General features: G+C 33.6%; 2 protein-coding genes across 2 annotated transcripts; both read right to left on the bottom strand.

Annotated features, from left to right (window-relative positions):
- Positions 1 to 16,281: 16,281 nt before the first annotated feature.
- LOC145957358 (uncharacterized) lies at positions 16,282 to 17,746 on the bottom strand. The gene is made up of 3 exons (XM_083073599.1): positions 17,641 to 17,746; positions 17,047 to 17,363; positions 16,282 to 16,890 (listed from the first exon to the last, which is right to left on the bottom strand). The coding sequence occupies exons 1-3, from the start codon at positions 17,744 to 17,746 to the stop codon at positions 16,282 to 16,284; spliced, it is 1,032 nt and encodes a 343-aa protein (XP_082929725.1).
- A 187-nt stretch (positions 17,747 to 17,933) lies between these two features.
- LOC145957357 (uncharacterized) lies at positions 17,934 to 18,626 on the bottom strand. Its single transcript, XM_083073598.1, has 2 exons — positions 18,458 to 18,626; positions 17,934 to 18,316 (listed from the first exon to the last, which is right to left on the bottom strand). Exons 1-2 carry the CDS (start codon positions 18,624 to 18,626, stop codon positions 17,934 to 17,936), a joined length of 552 nt encoding a protein of 183 aa, XP_082929724.1.
- Between the last annotated feature and the right edge of the window lie 387 nt (positions 18,627 to 19,013).

The following is a 19,013-nucleotide window of genomic DNA, read 5'->3' as shown; positions in this document are numbered from 1 at the left end:
TTTCGTCCATCACTCCTTAGAGCTTGAAATTTCTCTCTCTCTCTCCTATTGTATTTCTTGAGTTTTGTGAGGCTTATTGTAGTGTGAAAGGTTGCCACAAAGCACCTAAATCTCCATATTTGAAGATTAATAAAGCTCGTTCAAGAGGTATTTTAGTTAATTTTCTTCTCTCTCTTTTATTTCTTATCTTTGATAAATATTATTTATAATAAAAGCAATCATGTAGACATTTTAGGATCCATTGTATAATTTAAATTTTAAGCATGTAAATAGCTATTAATAAAAAGGGGATTTAATATTTATATTATTATTATTTATAATGCTAACTTCATCCACTACAAGAAAAAGTCAAATTTCCCACGGATTATTTCCCACGGACCAAAATTCGTCGAAAATTTCCCACGGATTTAGATCCGTGGGAAATTTCCGACGGAATTTCCCGCGGATTTTTACATGAAGGAATTTCCGACGGACTTTCCGACGGATTTAAATCCATGGGAAATTTCTGACGGAATTTCCCACAGATTTAAATCTGTGGGAAATTTCCGACGGAATTTCCGACGGATTTATATCCGTCTGAAATTTTCGACGGAATTTCCCACGGATTTAAATCCGTCTAAAATTTTTGACGAAGTTTCCCATGGATTAAAATCCGTCTGAAATTTCTGACAGAGTTTCCCACCTCTGAAATTATTAAATAAAATTTAAGCCAATTATTTTTCAAATGCAACCAATCCTAATCACATCAATACACACAACAATGCACTATATAATATTTTCATTATTATATGGGTGTTTTCAAAATATAAATAAGATAAATATAAATCAAAGTGTGTGAGGTATGACTTATATTACCTTTATATAATTATATGTTTAGGTTATTATAAATTATAAACTAATTAGCGTAAATGTGTTTTTTGTTACTTATCTTGAAAAATACCAACACATGACGTTCAAATTTAAGAATAACACATCTTTTCTTTAATTTTTAAATATCACTCATCTCTTTGAAAATAACATTATTAACTAAATAAGGGGGAAAAAAGTTAAATTATGTTCTGCAAATCATATATATGTATCTATCATTTATTTCTAAATTACATCCAATACTATGTCATTTTGATGAAAACTTTCATTGATCTTCAATTTTGAAAATAAGATTTTTTTCAATTCATTTTTAAAATTATTACTTAAATTTAATATATTTTTTTAAATCACAGTGTGCATGATATTTAAAATAAATTTCAAAAAAGTTGAAATAATGAAATAAGAGATCAAATCTCATTTATTTATTGATATTTGTATTAATAAATTATTTTCTCTTAATAGTATATAAACAGTATTATCATATATAAGTAGTTGTATGTGTCACTTAAATAAATAAATAAGAAAATTAATACTCACTTAAAAATTTGAGAAGAGATATATGTATGACGTTATTGAGAAAAACTTCAAGTAGGGGTTAATGGAATTTTTTCTATATTAAATCTTCTTTATTTAAAACTTAAAACATTAAAGTTAAAATAATTACAATAAATAATTATTTTTGTTCCTAATAACTGATTGATTTAAAAATCTCTCTTTAAGTTGTAGTAATTTCTTAAATTTACATTTTATTGATTTCTGAATTTTATATTTAAGTAAATCAGTAAAATACAAAGTAACGAGTATAAATATGAGTATTTAAAACTTCAATGAATCTATATATAGAAAGTAGAGATAAAAACAGAGAAAATGAATAGAAGAAAAATAGTTAAATATATAGTTGTTTGATTATCTATATAATAGATAAAGAGAAATATACGTCATCTTGTAACTGATTTTGTCTAAAAATTAATAGATAATCATACCCTTAACTAATTTTTATTTTATATATTCTAATTTTATTTGAAATAATATGATTATATATTTAAATAGTTTAATTTTAATAATTTTTTAAGTATATTTTTGTCTTTTCACTTAAAATATTTGAATTTCTATATTTTAATTTGAATTATTTTTTAAGTATATTTTTGTCTTTTTGTCTTAAATTTTTGAATTTCTATATTTTAATTTTAATAATTTTTTATTTCTATTATTTATTAATTCTTTTCATTTTAAATATTTTATAACATTAATAAAATTTTATAATTTTAATCTCTCTAATTTTATCTTACTTTTTATTTTATAAATATAATTTGGATTATTCATTTTATAATTAAATTAAATTTTTTAAATGTTTTTATGAGTTAACATTCTAAGAATGTATTGAAATTCCTCAATATTTGATTATTAGATAGCAACAACATGAATATTCTGATTATTAGACATTACGTTATAATTCTACTACTGATCGTACATTATTTTGTATGACATTTTATTTTGTATGAATGAACTTGTTTTGATTTACATAATTATGATTGATTTAATATATTTAAATAAGATAATTATTTAATAAAATTTTGAAATAAAAAAAAATAATTTTTCACAAAATTTCCCACGGATTTCCCACGGATTTATCCGTGGGTAATTTCCCACGGACTAATCCGTGGGTAATTTCCCACGGATTAGTCTGTGGAAAATTACCAACGGGCAAATCCGTGGGAAATTACCCACGGACTAATAATTTCCCACGGATAAATCTGTGGGAAATCCGTGAAAAATTCTGTGAAAAATTATTATTATTTTTAATTCAAAATTGAGCAGTTTCAATACATTCTTAGAATGTAAACTCATAAAAAATTTTAAAAAATTAATTTAATTATAAAATGAATAATCCAAATTATATTTATAAAATAAAAAGTAAGATAAAATTAGAGAGATTAAAATTATAAAATTTTAATAATGTTATAAAACATTAAAAAAGAAAAGAATTAATAAATAATAGAAATAAAAAATTATTTAAATTACAATATAGAAATTCAAAAATTTAAGACAAAAGGGCAAAATTATACTTAAAAAATAATTCAAATTAAAATATGGAAATTCAAATATTTTAAGTGAAAAGACAAAAATGTACTTAAAAAATTATTAAAATTAAATTATTTAAATATATAATCATATTATTACAAATAAAATTAGAATATATAAAATAAAAATCAGTTAAGCGTACGATTATCTATTATTTTTTAGACAAAATCAGTTACAAGATGACGTATAACTTTATATTAAATGTGAATTTTGTAAATTCAACCGTTAAATTAAAAATATTTTACTCTTAAATCATATATACAAAATGTTATATTAATCGAAGATGATTTCTTATAAAACAAAATTAAATCTGTTGAAAAATTTATATTTTCGATGAGAAAATTTTTGTAGGAAAAGCTATATTATTGATGAAATATTTCAGACAAATTTATATTTGTTGAAAATGTAAGAACTGGTTTTAAATTTGATATGAAAATATTATGATATTATTAGATAAGATTTTAAGTTAGTATTTTATTAATAGTTGATAATTAAAAAAATAAAACAAGGATAAATACATTTTTTGAATTTTATATGTTTGATTTAAGATAACTTATAAAATAACTCTTTGATAAAGTTATTCCGCTCAGTAACTCATGGCGTGTGTTGAATTTTATCGATCTAATTAATTGTTAAATTAAAAGTTAATAAATTTTACTAATAATTAATATAAAAAATTAATTAGTTTTGGAATAAATTATTTGTGAATTAACAATATAATTGAAACATTAGTTATTTTAAATTATTTAACTAAAATCTTATTGATAATTTACTATATGATCTTAATATTTTTGTATAATTAATATCTGGTTTTACTATATGATCTTAATATTTTTGTATAACTAATATCTGATTTTAAATTTGATATCAGAATATTATATATAGTTAGATAAAATTTTAAGTTAGTATTTTATTAATAGTTGATAATTAGAAGAGAAAAAAAAACAACAAGGATAAATACATTTTTTGAATTTTATATGTTTGATTTAAGGTAAATAAATATATTAAATTAATTAATAATTTATTTAAAATATTAAAATTTAATTTATAAGTATGTATTAAATAAATATTTATAATTTTTTAAATTATATTAGCATTATAAATTATAAAATTAAATAATTTAAATTATAATTTTAAATAAAAATAAGTAGACGTTAATTATAAAAGTAAGTACATATAAATAAATAATAATTAAATATATTATTATTATTATTAATTATTATTATTTGTAATATTAAATTATTATATATTATTATTATAGTATAAATATGAGATTGTATATTTGAGGATGACTTAAATGAATTAATTTGTACAAGTTATACTGACAACATACATATACATTTCGGTAGCTTACTCATAAGAACTTCACAATTAAGCGTGCTTGACCTGGAGTAGTACAGGGATGGGTGACCTTCTGGGAAGTTTCCCAGAAATTGCACAAGTAAGGTTAAAACACACTAAATAATGAAATATCGTGAAATAGAACCCTTGAGAGACCAAATATGAGGGTTGTTACATTAATAAATTTATTAAAATTAAAAAAAAATTATAATTTTCGGGTAATTTCCCACGGATAAATCCGTGGGAAAATCCGTGGGAAAGTTACCCACGGATAAATCCGTGGGAAATTACCCACGGATAAATCCGTGGGAAATTCCGTGGGAAAGTTACCCACGGATAGAAATCCGTGGGTAAATTTCAGACGACCAATTTACCGACGGATTAGTGTCCGTCGGAAATGCCTCATTACCCACGGATTTTGAGCATTTCCCACGGATTTTTGCCGTCTGAAATACCGAATTTTCTTGTAGTGATCATAGGGTACCAATTAAGGGCGTTGTAGGGGTGCTTAATACCTTCCCTACACGTAACCGACCCCGAACCCAATTCTGGTTATCAAGGCCATTATTGGATTTTTAAAAACCTTTTCTTTTTCCAATGTTTTGAGTAAAACATTGGTGGCGACTCCATGAACTCATTTTTCAAAACCATTAATTAAGGATTAGTCTGGTGTCCGGGCATTCCTTAATTGATGAGATTTTTAAAAGGATGTCTAAACCATACGTCGCGAGATCGAAAATTTTCGGGTTGCGACACAAGTGTATTCGACTAATGAATCATATGTGTTAGATCTTTTGTCTGAGACTTAGTATTCTTGCTTGCAAACAAGAAGAGACACCCATAGAAATGGATCATAAGCTTGGAATTTTCTCAAACCAAGTCTCTATAGATAAGGATCATTATTAGTGATTAATTGGCACTAGGGAGTTTGATTTATTTATGACACACACGACCAAATATAACTTATGATGTAAGTATTGTTAGGGTTGGCAAAACAGGTCTTGGCCCACCAGCTTGGCAAAAATTGGTAAAGTGAGGTGGACATTTTAGTTTGCCTAGCCCACTAGGCCATCAGGCCAAATGGAGGGTTGGGACGAATTGGCCTGCTAGCTTATTTAATTAAATAATATTTATTTATTTTGTAACTTATTATGTGTAACACTTTGTGTTGTGATATATTCTTATTATTAAAGTATATCAGTACTTGTGTCATAGTTTTTAAAGACTATTATAATTTTGTGTTGTTGAAAGATTATTAGTAGTAATCTTGTTAATAAAAAGACTTTTAGTAATTTGTAATTTATTATTTTTGAGGTTATTGTTGATTTTCTGAGCAAGCGCACCCAAGTCTCTGTAATATAGTTAAAAGGTTGTCGATCCTCAGGGACTTGTGAAGTAAGCTTTGATTTCTATTATACTAATTGGTACTTGTAAATTTAAAACTTGAGTAATCACACATGTTCAAAATTTGATGTGAATGGTAGATCAAACTTGAGTAACCAAAAGTCATATTAGATTTAAGAAAAACAAATATGAGAAACAGTCAGGATTAGATTTCATCAATCTCCCTCCTATGCATTCCTATTGATTCTTTCAAATGATTCCATTACTCATGGCCATTGAGTTCTCTATATTCATTCAGACCCAATTCCTTGGCATAAGAAATTCTAAGATATTTAACTCAATGAATGATTCCTCACTTCATTTAGTTAAATATCCCGCATTAAGAGTCAGAACTTCTTACAACTATTAATTCCAAAATCATTCCTGACTTTTGAAATTAATAGGTGATTTGTTCCAAGTCTAGATTCAGAAAACGTTTTCCAACCAATTTCTAAATCTAAGATCAAAGATAAATGATCAATTCATCAAAGCATTAAGAACAGAAACAAATCACTGACATGAAGTAATAAATGAGATATAAATATATGAATCAAAAAGGAATACAAAGGAGTTCGATGATTACATCAATCCCAACCCTAGAGCTTTAACTCTCCATGGTACAAGAGATCAAAAAATAACAAAAGGAAAGGTAGAAGAAAGAGATCCTCTGAAGAATTGTGTCCCCACGAGCTCCAAAGTGTTCTATTTCCTTTTTCCTCTTTATTCTTCTCTTCGTGCAACTAGTGATAATCTTTTTCTCTCTCTTCTGCCCTTTTATAAGTGCTGGAATTAAAATAGAGTAGGCAAGAAAGAGAAGAATCTGCTCAGCACCTTGAAACGGCTGAGCGGTATGAAGAATTCTTCAACATGAAGTAATCTGAAGGGATGAGCCCCTCAAATTCGCTGAGCGCCTGAGATGATTCTTCACTATTAAGCAAGCACAAGGGGCTGGGCGCTTCAGATTCACTGAGCTCCTGTTTGGTGTACTTTTGAAGGGATCTCTGGCTTGAAAGTGCTCAGCCCTTTTGAAGGGCTGAGCCATTTTCCTCCAGACTTCAAAACCTACAAAATGAATACAAAATCTGATCAAAAGACTCATCGCTCCCTGTAATAACATAAATTAAGAGTCCCTTTTTGATTCTAAGTATATATTGACCAAAATTATATCAATATGTACAAAAATTGTGTTAGATAAGTGTCTCAAATTTAGATTTCATCAGACTAGTTAGACACTTATCAAGCTACCCCCAACTTGGAAATTTGTTTGTCCTCAAACAAAAGGTCTTGATTGAGATAATAATATAACTTAACTTATATACCCAGTGAATCACTACAAGTTTCACCCAAAAAATATGTTAATGCACTTACATGGTTTCAAAGAGTCCAATGAAAACTTGTTTGCAAAATCCTGTGCGTACATGTTACTACAAATGGTGCCCACATGATAACAAAAATTATGAACATGAAGCATACTAAAGGGAAATATTCACTCATCTTTCATTGCTTTCAATCAAGAGCACTAAAATTTTCCTCACCATTGTGTATCTCTCTTTAATATGTTGTGAAGGGTGAGTGTTTCTCTCTTTTCATGCACCAAAACACGCTAAGTTCGCATTGTTACCTATCTCTCATAAGTCTGTTGTTAAAACTAAACATGGATCACTAAGGACTTTAAGAGGGTTGTAATGTGGCCTGGCTATCAGAGATTTGGTTTTTCTTTGGAAATTTAAAGGCCTGTTTGACAAGAGACATTCTCACTCATATGGGTTAATACCAAATTCTTGCACCTGCTTGAATTCTCTTGACTCTTATGTCTCATCCCTCTTTTGATTGTATTTACTGGTTCCTTCTCTTTTAGAATATTACAATAATTGATGGAATGGTAACAAGGAACCTTGATTATAAATTTAACTTTTTTTTTTAGTAATATATACACAGAGAACAACACTTTGCCTGTACAACTCTAACCACATGAAGACTACATACATTTACCCCCAACTTGGCTCAAACCCACTTGTTTCATGAGAATGTCTCTTACCATCAAGGCTAAAAGACAATCATGGTTTTTCTTTATAAGCTTGAGGGTTGTGTTTAGGGTCAAATTTGTTTGCTCAAGGGTCACTGTAATTCATGGGTTAGTGTTAAGTCTCAATTATACCTCTTTTTGAATGAGATTTATTGAACAATTCTACTCATTCTTAACACCATTGCAAGATAATTGTTCCCTTTTTGATTCATCTTTTGTGCAGATATAACTAACCCATTTTAGCTAACAATACCTTAATACACCTCATTTTTTGTGCAGGTATTGAGCTAGAGATTTAAGGATTGAAGATCTTTGGGATTGGAAACATAAGGAGCCAAGGAGCAGAGCAGAGTGGATGCGCCGGGCGCAAGATGATGCCGCGCCGGGCTTGAGAAGAACAGAGCAATGGACTTCTGGAAGTCATACATGCGCCGGGCGCGAGACTCCACCACGCCGGGCATGATCGAGGCAGAGAGTACCTCAAAACTCTCTGGAATGAATTGCGCCGGGCTTGCTCTAAGGCAGAGAATGCTTGAAAGCCTCTGGAAGACACTGCGCCGGGCGTAAAAAGTAATTGCGCCGGGCTTATAATGAGGCAGAAAGTGCTCAGAAGACGCTGTGCCAGGCGCGAAGACTTAGGCGCCGGGCGCGAAACCCTAATCTGACCTCCCAGGCTCGTATTTGAAGCCATTTTCGAGGGTTTCTCCCTCATTCTCACATTGGGCGCCTCTAGGAGCTGTGGAAGGGATTCCCAGGGCTTGGGATCGTCCGTGTGCGGATCTTTCCTTCGGTTCTTCACTTCCTCTTCCATCTCTATTTTGTATTTGCCCTCATTGTTGTGAGTGGTTTCACCCATTTCGTGGGGTTAGATGTAACCAACGTACTCTATTGTAATCTTTACGGTTTTAATGATATATATACATGTTGTTTTATTCTTTGTTATGTTTGTTTCTATTCTTAATGCTTGCTTTGGATTGATCACCCTTTGCATGATTTAAGGTTCCATGGGTATTGGAAAATAACCTTTGAAACTAGTTCTGAAACATATGCCTAGTGGTGATTGTATTTAGGGATAGAGCTTGACCCATTAGTAGTCTTAAACCCTAGCCCGTAATGCAGGTGTAGATATTGGGTACTCAAGGGATTGATATTCAATATTCGCACCTAGGCTCTTTCTCTAAGGGATTAGGTTTGAGTAAACTCTTGGGTTGACTAAGCAATGAATTCAACAAGAGATTAAGGATACATTAGTGTTACGTTTGGTGAAATCTGACCCCCACAACCTCACAATACCACAATACCATTCCTTACCTTTTCCACTCACAAAACAATATTTATTTACAGCTTTCATTCCAATAGTCACAACTTTGAATTCACTGCACAAACTATGAAATTGGAATTATTCTTTAGTCACGAATAGTCAATAAATGCTTATATTACCTTCTAATCCCTGTGGATACGATATTTTTACTACTTGAACGGCCGGTATACTTGCCGTGTTTGAGACCGTTGATAGAATTAAACGAATTTACAAATATTAACAAAAGTGTTTCAACGGAAATCTCAACAGTTAGCTTAATGGCTACTGGGTTAAAGATAATGAACAATTGCCTTAGCAAATTCCATGCATAGCTTAACTGTAACTCATGGGAGACTCAAACAAAATTGATCGCATGAATCAGTGATGACTCTCAATGATTAAATTTTAACTGTTTGGCCCACTCAGTCACACGGTTTGGTTAAATGCCCTAGACATCAACAACTTCAGACTCATTTCAATTTCACTTGAACATGCTTGAGGCACATACTTAAAGTCAAAAGTGTACAACCACTTGTGCAACAATGTAAACTCCTAGATTAGAAAACACCTCTCATTGAAAACTTGAATCATTAAAATGCTCATTCCAGAAATATTGTCAATTAAGTTTCAAAAAGAATTTTGTTATCACTGCCAAAATACGTCAAAAACTACTATATCCAATAAAACCTTACTACCAAACTATTTGCTCGCAAAATAAAGCATCCATGCTAACTAAAACAACCAAAAGTACTTACCAAGTAAAGGTAGTCAAACCGAAACATGAGAATTAAAGACTGAAAGTAATTGTTGTAACCCAAAATAAAGCTGCAACTAAAATTACTGTAAAATAAACAAAACAAAACTACTAAGAAACCATCAGTTGTCCTCCTGATCATCATCATCTCCTTCTTCAACATCCTCTCTCTGCTTATCCTCGCCTCCTTCTTCATCTTCCTTTTCATCTCCACCCTCCTGCTCCGCTTCCTGTTCTGGCTGCTCCTCCTCTACGCCTCCCTCAAAATTTGGACTATCCCCAGGCCAATGGAATTGTTGTTGAAAAGTATCTAGGGATGGCCACTTAAATGGAGGGCCTCCATGGAACTGGTGCCGATGAGCATGGTACAGGCTGGTGTTGAGAGACATCAGTGCCAAGTAATTTGCTAGATTTTTTTGTTCAATGTGATGAAAATGAGCAGCCATGAATGCTAGACTAGCTACTTGGGAAGAGGAAGATGTCTGCCAATGCCTTTGAGATCTAGGCTGTGAAGTATCACCCTGCTGTTCACTCTTGTAGTGGATCTTGATGTATATAGCATTGATTGGAGGTCGGAGAGATTTGTTTAAATTATTCGGAAGGCGAGAGCCAGTTGCCTTACACAACCCTGTAATCAATCCTAGAAATCCTAGGGGTTTAGAAACCCCTGTAATAGAAGGAGTAGAGAGGACAGTCTTGTGTATCTCATCAGAAATGATTGAAGCTATGTCCACACCATCCTTTGTCAAAATAGAGTAGAGAAGGGTTGCCCTAGACATATTCAGATCAGAAATGTGTGTAATAGAGTACACATTGCAATACAAAAAATTTTGCCCGATGCGTGCAATAGTAGTCAAGTTCTTTCTGAGAATTGAAACTGGATTTCCTGTCACCCCCACTATATAAGTACAACCTGGAAAACATAAAAGCTTCGCCATTTTATCAGCCTTAAAAGCACGAGCCTTCTTCAGTCGACCATACTCATCAAGTCCATCATCTCCTAAGCTGTAAGGGCTTCCCAGGTATTCATTAATGGTGTCCCTAGCATAGTTGACTGTGACTCCTCTCACCCAGCTATTTCTTGTTTGATCAAGCCTCTGCAGAGGGAAAGCATTGGCATAAAATTCTTTAATGATATCCTCATTGTATTTCTTTTCTGGAGTGGCCAATTTGTTCCACTTCCTTCTTGTCAACTCTCCTTGAAACTCCATATATTCTCCTGCATCTAACTCCACTCTTCTTTCAGCAATTATCTATCTAGGCTCCAATTCCGCATACCTTTGCTATTTAGACTTGGTAAGGAATCGTTGCCTGTCCAAACGGATTGGAGCAACAGGTCGTGGAGCAGGCTCATCATTGTCTGAATCACTAGGAGGGGGATTAGAGGAAGCTTGGCCCTTCCTTTTCTTGCTTGCAGGAACCTCATGAGTGTGGGAAGTAGTCTTGGTCTTGGCCATCTGCATTACATTCAAATAAAACAAGGAACAACAAATTACATGTGTTAGAACAACTCCACATAATTAACTCAGCAGGGTACAAACGGCACAGCCCCTTGAAAGGGTTGAGCGCCTTAACTCATTGTGGCTCTCTACCTTGAAACTGCTTAGTGCCTTGAAACCGCTGAGCGCTTTGAACACTTTGAGTTTCTGTCCTTAATCTTCTCAGTGCCTTGGAAGTGCTGAGCGCTTTGACTCAGAGTTTGAAAATTGAAAATTTTTTAACTTGAAACCCCACAATCTATGAAAACCTTTCACAAACAAAATTTTAGGACTTAAAATAGGAAGAATCATCAGAAGTTCGAACCCTAATTCATGCATTGCAGAATCTATACACCCATGTATGATTAAAAGAACCTGCTGAGAATACGAAGTTTTGCAAAGATAGAGGATTAACCATTAAATCTGACTTTGAAGAACAAGAGCAAAGAAAAATGGTAACCTTTCATGAATATGAACTTACGCAATGAAGAAGGAGTGATCATAAAACATACCTGGAATGCGAGGTGAGTGTGCGTTGTTTGATTTAGGGCAATGAGGAATAGAATGGGAATGATAAGAGAGAAAAAGGAGAAATAGAATGGTTTTTCAATGAGGAGTAGAATGGGAATGAACGATTTTGATTTAGGGTTATGTTTTTAACCCTTATGAAAGTGGGCTTTTGTTTTTAATTTGGACCCAAGCCCGACACTCATCCGCTCAGTGCCTTAAAACTGCTGAGCGCTTTAGCTCCAGTGAGCACTTCAATTCTAGGCGCTGAGCGCTCTAAATACGCTGAGCCTTTTAGCTCTAGAGAGTAATGCTCTCACAAGGCACTGAGCCATTGAAAAGCGCTGAGCGCTTAAGCTCCAGAGACTCCAAAAAATTCTATTCCTCCTAGGCACTCAGCCACTCAGAGGCGCTGAGCGCTTTGCTTCCAGAGACTTCTCTTTGAAAATTTTCACATGAGGCACTGAGCCGCTTAAAGGCGCTGGGTGCCTTGACCCCAAAGGCTCCTCTGTTTTTCCAACTGATATGAGGGGCTAAGCCCTTCACAAGGGCTGAGCCCTTGCTTCTTGAAACAAAAATTTTATTACCTAACATTATATCAGCAACAAGCACACCTGAGACAAAAATGAGAATGCATGATATTCACCAAACATATGCACAATTTTTACCCTAAGTATTGTATCCTAAACTTAATTGTTGAAACATCAAAACATAATTGAAAATAAATATGCAAATACTAAAGATAAATGGAACTGAGTTCAAAACATGTTGATTGGGTTGCCTCCCAGAAAATGCTTCTTTATTGTCATTAGCTTGACAGTTCATTCAGTCATGGATCATTGAGATGAATAACAATGGTAAGTTTCTCAACCTCACCACCCAAGTATGGCTTAATTCTCTGTCCATTCACCATCCAAGATCTTCCAGATTTTGGCTCTTCCAACTCCACTGCCCCATAAGGTTTGACTGATTTGATCAAAAAGGGGCCTGACCATTTGGACTTGAGCTTTCCAGGGAATAATCTCAACCTGGAATTGAACAACAACACCTGTTGGCCTGGTTGGAAGTTTCTCTGTACAATCTTTTTGTCATGGTAAGACTTAACTTTTCTCTTATAGATCCGGGAAGATTCATAGGCATGTAACCGCATTTCCTCAAGCTCATGTAACTGAAGCTTTCTCTTCTCACCTGTAGCTTTCACATCAAAGTTTAGTGCTTTCAAAGCCCAATAGGCCTTGTGTTCCAACTCAACTGGGAGATGACAGGCCTTTCCATATACAAGCTGAAACAGAGGGAGTCCAATTGGAGTTTTATATGTTGTCCTGTAAGCCCACAGTGTATCATCCAAGTTCAAGGCCCAATCTTTCCTTGAGCTGGCCACAATCTTTTCCAAAATTTTCTTCAACTCCCTATTAGAAACCTCTTCCTGTCCATTTTTTTGAGGATGGTAAGGTGTAGCTACTTTGTGTCTCACACCATAATGCTCTAACACCTTCTTCAGCTGTGTATTGCAGAAATGAGAGCCACCATCACTAATGAGAACTCTCGGTGTTCCAAATCTGGTAAAGATATTCTTCTTTAAGATCTTGATCACCGAATGTGCATCAGCCTTCTGAGTCGCCATGGCTTCCACCCATTTAGAAACATAGTCCACAGCAACCAGAATGTACTCATTAGAGTAGGAAGATGGAAGTAGCCCTACAAAGTCAATTCCCTAGCAGTCAAAGACTTCAACTTCAAGAATGTTTTGCAAAGGAAGCTCATGTCTTTTGGAAATTCCTCCAGTTCTCTAGCACTTATCACAATTTTTGCAGTGCTCATGAGAATCTTTAAAGATGGTAGGCCAGTAAAATCAGGACTGAAGAATTTTTGCTGTTGTGCGATCTCCATTGTAGTGACCTCCATAAGGTGAATTGTGGCAGTGCCACAAAATATCCTTAACTTCTGCACCTGAAACACATCTTCTCAACAAACTATCAGCACCAATCTTAAATAAATAAGGATCATCCCACACATAGTAAGTAGAATCCTTGAAGAATTTCTTTCTCTGCTACCAATTGAGATCTTCTGGAATAACCCCAGCCAGGGACGGATCTAGGTATGATAGAGTGGGGGCACTTGCCCCCACTACCAATTTACACATACATAATTTTTTTAATAAAAAATAATATATTTTAAAAAATAAAAGTTATATTTTAATACATAAATATATATATATATATATATAAATTATCGTATGTATAAAATATAAATTTAGATAAGTTGTTTATTTATTTGATATTTGTGAAATTTTTGAATGAGATTAGTTCTCATATGTGATAAATAATACTTTTTAATTAAGAATTAGTTTTCTTTTAAAAGTTCAATTATATATATATACATATATATATATATATATTAATGCTCACATATATAATGTAATATATTAAAAAAAATTAATTTTTGATAAAATAAAATTTACAACATGCATGTTTACTTTTTGTTCTTCTATTTATTATATATGTTGACCAAAAAAATCAAAATATGAAAAAAGTTTTATGTTCTATTTAAATATTATTAAATATGTTTCAAAATAAATTATTACCTAAAAATTTATATCATATACTAAAAACATGTTTACATCATAAATAAATTAAACTTGATTCTTATAAAATTCAACATATGAATTTTTATATTTTTATTAGTATTAAATTATTATAAAATAGGTCTTTAAGATTGTAGTTCTAACTAAATATTTAAAAAAAATGTTATGACAGATAAATATGTCATATTTAAGACGTGTATTTTTAAATAAAGTTAGGTTCAAACCTATTAAATTATAATATAACATAGTCTAACATAATTTATTTTCATCTTTAACTGTTATTGTAGATATAAAAACTTGTAAAAAATAATTATAATATATTTATACTTTTAAAAATTACATGTAAAATTTTTTATACTATAAATATATAAATAAACATTGCCCCCATTATATAAAATTTCTGGATCTGTCACTGACCCCAGCTGCCTTAAAATTTGCCATATCAGCAAACCAAGGCCTTTCTTGCACAGAGAATAATTTCTCATCTAGAAATTCCTCATGGATTGCACCTTCAAGTATGGTCACCTCTTCATTTTCTAGTCTTGACAAATGATCTGCAATGTGGTTTTCACAGCCTTTCTTGTCTTTGATTTCTAAATCAAATTCCTGTAACAACAGAACCCATCTTATCAGCCTTGGTTTGGAATCAGATTTAGTCAACAAATATTTAATGGCTGCATGGTCAGTGAACACAGTAATTTTAGAACCAATCAAATAAGAACGAAAATTCTCAAGTGCATACACTATTGCAAGTAGTTCTTTTTCTGTGGTTGCATAATTCATTTGAGTTTCATTCAAAACCTTACTTGCGTAGTGTATGACATGAAAAATCTTGTTTTCCCTTTGACCCAGAACAACACCTACTGCATAGTCACTAGCATCACACATTAGTTCAAAATCAAAATTCTAATCAGGGCTAGTGATTACAGGTGCTGAACACAATTTTTGTTTTAATAATGAAAAAGCAGACAAATCATCAAATTGAAATTTAACATCTTTCACAAGGAGATTGCTAAGCGGTTTAGCGATCTTTGAAAAATCTTGAATGAACCGCCTATAGAATCCAGCATGTCCCAGAAATCTTCTGATTCCCTTCACATTTGTTGGTGGAGGAAGCTTAGAGATGACCTCAACTTTGGCTGGATCCACCTCAATGCCTCTTTTAGAAATCTTGTGGCCAAGCACTATTCCTTCAGTCACCATAAAATGGCATTTTTCTCAATTAAGAACCAAGTTTGCTTTAACACACCGCCTCAATATAGTGTTTAGATTCTCCAGACATGTATCAAATGATGCTCCAAACACAGAAAAATCATCCATGAAAATTTCTATACATTTCTCAACAAGATCAGAAAATATGGCTAGCATACACCTTTGAAATGTGGCTGGAGCGTTACATAATCCAAATGGCATTTTCCTGTATGCAAAAACACCAAAAGGACATGTAAATGTTGTCTTCTCTTGGTCCTTCGGGTCCACTGCTATCTGATTGTACCCAGAATAACCATCTAAAAAGCAGTAGTAGGCTTGACCCGCCAACCTCTCTAACATATGGTCCATGAAGGGTAATGGGAAGTGATCCTTCCTTGTTGCCTGGTTCAGCTTCCGATAATCAATACACATCCGCCAACCAGTGATTGTCCCTGTAGGAATCAATTCATTTTTGTCATTCATCACCACTGTCATGCCTCCTTTTTAGGAACCACTTGAACAGGACTAACCCAGGCACTGTCGGAAATAGGATAGATGATGCCAGCTTCAAGTAACTTAATCACCTCCTTTTAAGGCGCCTTTGAGGTTTTGCTACAGCCCTATAATCCTATTCCATCAAGATCTGGTGCATGTAGTATGAAGGACTAATACCCTTTAGATCAGACAAAGTCCATCCAATAGCTCCTTCATTCGCCTTCAGAACTTCAACTAACTTCTTTTCCTCCTCCATTGATAAGGAACTGCTGATTATGACTGGTTTGCCACTATTTGCTTCAAAAACACATATTTGAGATGGCTTGGCAATTGCTTTAGTTCTAACTTTTGAGATTGAGACCTTTCCTCCTTCTTTAAATCTTGCACACTTGTAGAATTAGGAGAAATCTCCTTTGCTTTGTCCAACTCCTCCAAACATTTCTGAATTTCTTTTTCCTCCTCCGCATTGGTATCAATGACTGCATTCACCAATGTTTTCTCTAATGGTGTGGCTACTGATAATTTTCTTTGAGCTTCCATACACACTTCATCAATCACATCCACTCTAAAGCAACTTGTCTTATCATTTGGGTGTTTCATGGCTTCAAAAACATTAAAATTCGCCTCATCATCCTGCACTCTAACCTTGAGTTTGCCATCATCAACATCAATGATGACCTTGGCTGTCTTCATGAATGGTCGTCCCAGAATGAGAGGAACTTCAGAATCCTCCTCCATGTCCATGACAACAAAATCAACTGGAAACAAAAATTTATCAACCTTAACCAATAGGTCTTCAACAATACCATAAGGATACTTTGTAGATCTATCAGCCAGCTGCAGAGTCATCCTGGTAGGTCTCACCTCCACCTCACCTATCCTCTGTAACATAGATAAGGGCATAAGATTGATACTAGCCCCTAAGTCCAACAACACCTTCCCCACAAAGAGATTGCCAATGGTGACTGGCAAAGTGAAACTCCCTGGGTCTCTAGATTTTTATGGAAGTGACCTCTGAATTATAGCACTGCAACCTACCTCTAACTCCACTATTCCATCCTCACTCAATTTTCTCTTCTTTGTTAGAAGCTCCTTCATGAATCTTGCATAAGATGGCATATGTTCTAAAGCCTTTATAAAGGGTATGTTGATCTGCAACCTCTTGATAATATCAAGGAACCTTGCAAACTGTTGTTCCTTGTCTTTCTTTGATGGAGCATGTGGATAACGTAGATTCTTCACAAGAGGAGGCCTAACAACTTTTTTCCCCTTCTTCTTACTCTCCTCCCTCACATCTCCATCTCTACTCTCATTTTTTTCACTTTCTTTTTTATTTTTCTCATTTTTTTCTGCCTCTTTATTCAACTCCACCTCTTTCTCACTTTAAAACTCAACTTCACTCTTTTCTTCATTCACTCCCCCTTTATTTTCTCTCAAATTATCACCAATCTCCTTTCCTATCACAGTGCCTCTCCTGGTTGTAATTGACTGATAGTGCTCTTTAGGATTGACTTATGTATTGGCTGAGAAATTATTGCTTTGCTGATCTACCAATTGCTTAGCCAACTGTCCTATTCATACTTCCATATTTCTGATAGAAGCTTCAATATTTTTCTGATTGGTTGTGGAAACCTGCATAAACTGTGTAAGAGCTTCCTCCATTTTTGATAACCTGTTTGGTTGATAAGAAAGTTGATTTTGATATGGCTTCTGTGGAGGTTGCCTTTGTGATGGCCATGCTTCTTGCTCCATCCAGAATACTGATTTTGATTATTTCTCCAGCCTTGATTTTGATTGTAATTTCCAAAGAAATTCCCTTGCCTTCCTAGATTATTCATGTAATTCACTTCCTCCTCCTGGTCTGGTTCAGAGATGGTGCAATGTCCATTTGGATGATCACCTACACAAAAATCACATCTCATTACCTACTGAGGGCATGAAGATGATCCCACTTGAAGCTTGGACATCTGTTTCTTTAACTCTTCCATCTGCTGAGAAAGGAGTTTATTCTGAGCTAGAATTGCATTTTGAGTATCCAGTTCCAGAATTCCCCTTTTTGTGGGCTGGCTTCTATCATGGTGAGCTTGGTAATCACTGGCTGCCAAAGCATCAATGATAGTGATTGCTTCCTCAGAATCCTTCATCATCATAGAACCACCTGTAGAAGCATCCAATAACATTTTTGTTTGCAGCTTTAACCCATTACAGAACATGTTGAGCTGTGCAACATCATCAAACCCATGATTTGGGCATTTTCTCAGTAAGGACTTATATCTCTCCCAAGCTTCACACAAAGGTTCATTAACACCTTAAGAGAAAGTTTTTATTGTTGATTTAGCACTTATATATCTGGAAGGGGGAAAGAATCTAGCCAGAAACTTTCGCTCTACATCCTCCCATCTGGTCAAGTTCTAATTTGGGTGGGCCTGCAGTCATGTCTTGGCTTTACTGGTCAAAGAAAATGGAAATAATTGCAAATATACTGCTTCTTCATCTTCTCCAGGAACGCCCATAGTGCCAATGAGCTCATAGAAAGTAGATAGATGAGTGTAGGGATCTTCATGGTCCATCCCTGCAAATTGATTGGCAGTTATGAGAGATAATAGTTCTGGTTTCATTTCCACCCCCTTGGTTGGCCTGGCAATACTGGAGAAGTGCCTAGGACCCAACAGATGATTATATTCTCCTAAGTCTCCTTGGGGGATGGTGATGTGGTCTATCACCACCTATCGCAACATGAAAATTTCCGATCTTGCGACGTATGGTTTAGACATCCTTTTAAAAGTCTCATTAATTAAGGAATGCCCGGACACCAGACTAATCCTTAATTAATGGTTTTTGAAAATAGGTTCATGGAGTCGCCACCAATATTTACTCAAAACATTGGAAAAAGAAAAGGTTTTTTTAAAGATCCAACTATGGCCTTAATAACCAGAATTGGGTTCGGGGGTCGGTTACGTGTAGGGAAGGTATTAAGCACCCCTACAACGCCCTCAATTGGTACC

This window comes from Cajanus cajan, chromosome 4 (assembly GCF_000230855.2).
Source record: "Cajanus cajan strain Asha chromosome 4, NIPB_CcT2T_4, whole genome shotgun sequence".
NCBI classification, from domain to species: domain Eukaryota; kingdom Viridiplantae; phylum Streptophyta; class Magnoliopsida; order Fabales; family Fabaceae; genus Cajanus; species Cajanus cajan.
This window is presented reverse-complemented; position numbering and strand designations above follow the sequence as displayed.

Excerpts from the sequence above, each read along its gene's own strand:
- LOC145957357 (XM_083073598.1), bottom strand. The coding sequence starts at position 18,626 with ATGAAACCAGAACTATTATCTCTCATAACTGCCAATCAATTTGCAGGG. Across the intron at positions 18,317-18,457 it reads ATTTCCATTTTCTTTGACCA|GTGTTAATGAACCTTTGTGT; the intron begins GTAAAGCCAAGA and ends CTTTCTCTTAAG.
- LOC145957358 (XM_083073599.1), bottom strand. The coding sequence starts at position 17,746 with ATGGCCATCACAAAGGCAACCTCCACAGAAGCCATATCAAAATCAACT. Across the intron at positions 17,364-17,640 it reads CTCTTACACAGTTTATGCAG|AGGCAGAAAAAAATGAGAAA; the intron begins GTTTCCACAACC and ends AGTTGAATAAAG. Across the intron at positions 16,891-17,046 it reads ATGGAATAGTGGAGTTAGAG|AGGATAGGTGAGGTGGAGGT; the intron begins GTAGGTTGCAGT and ends TCTATGTTACAG.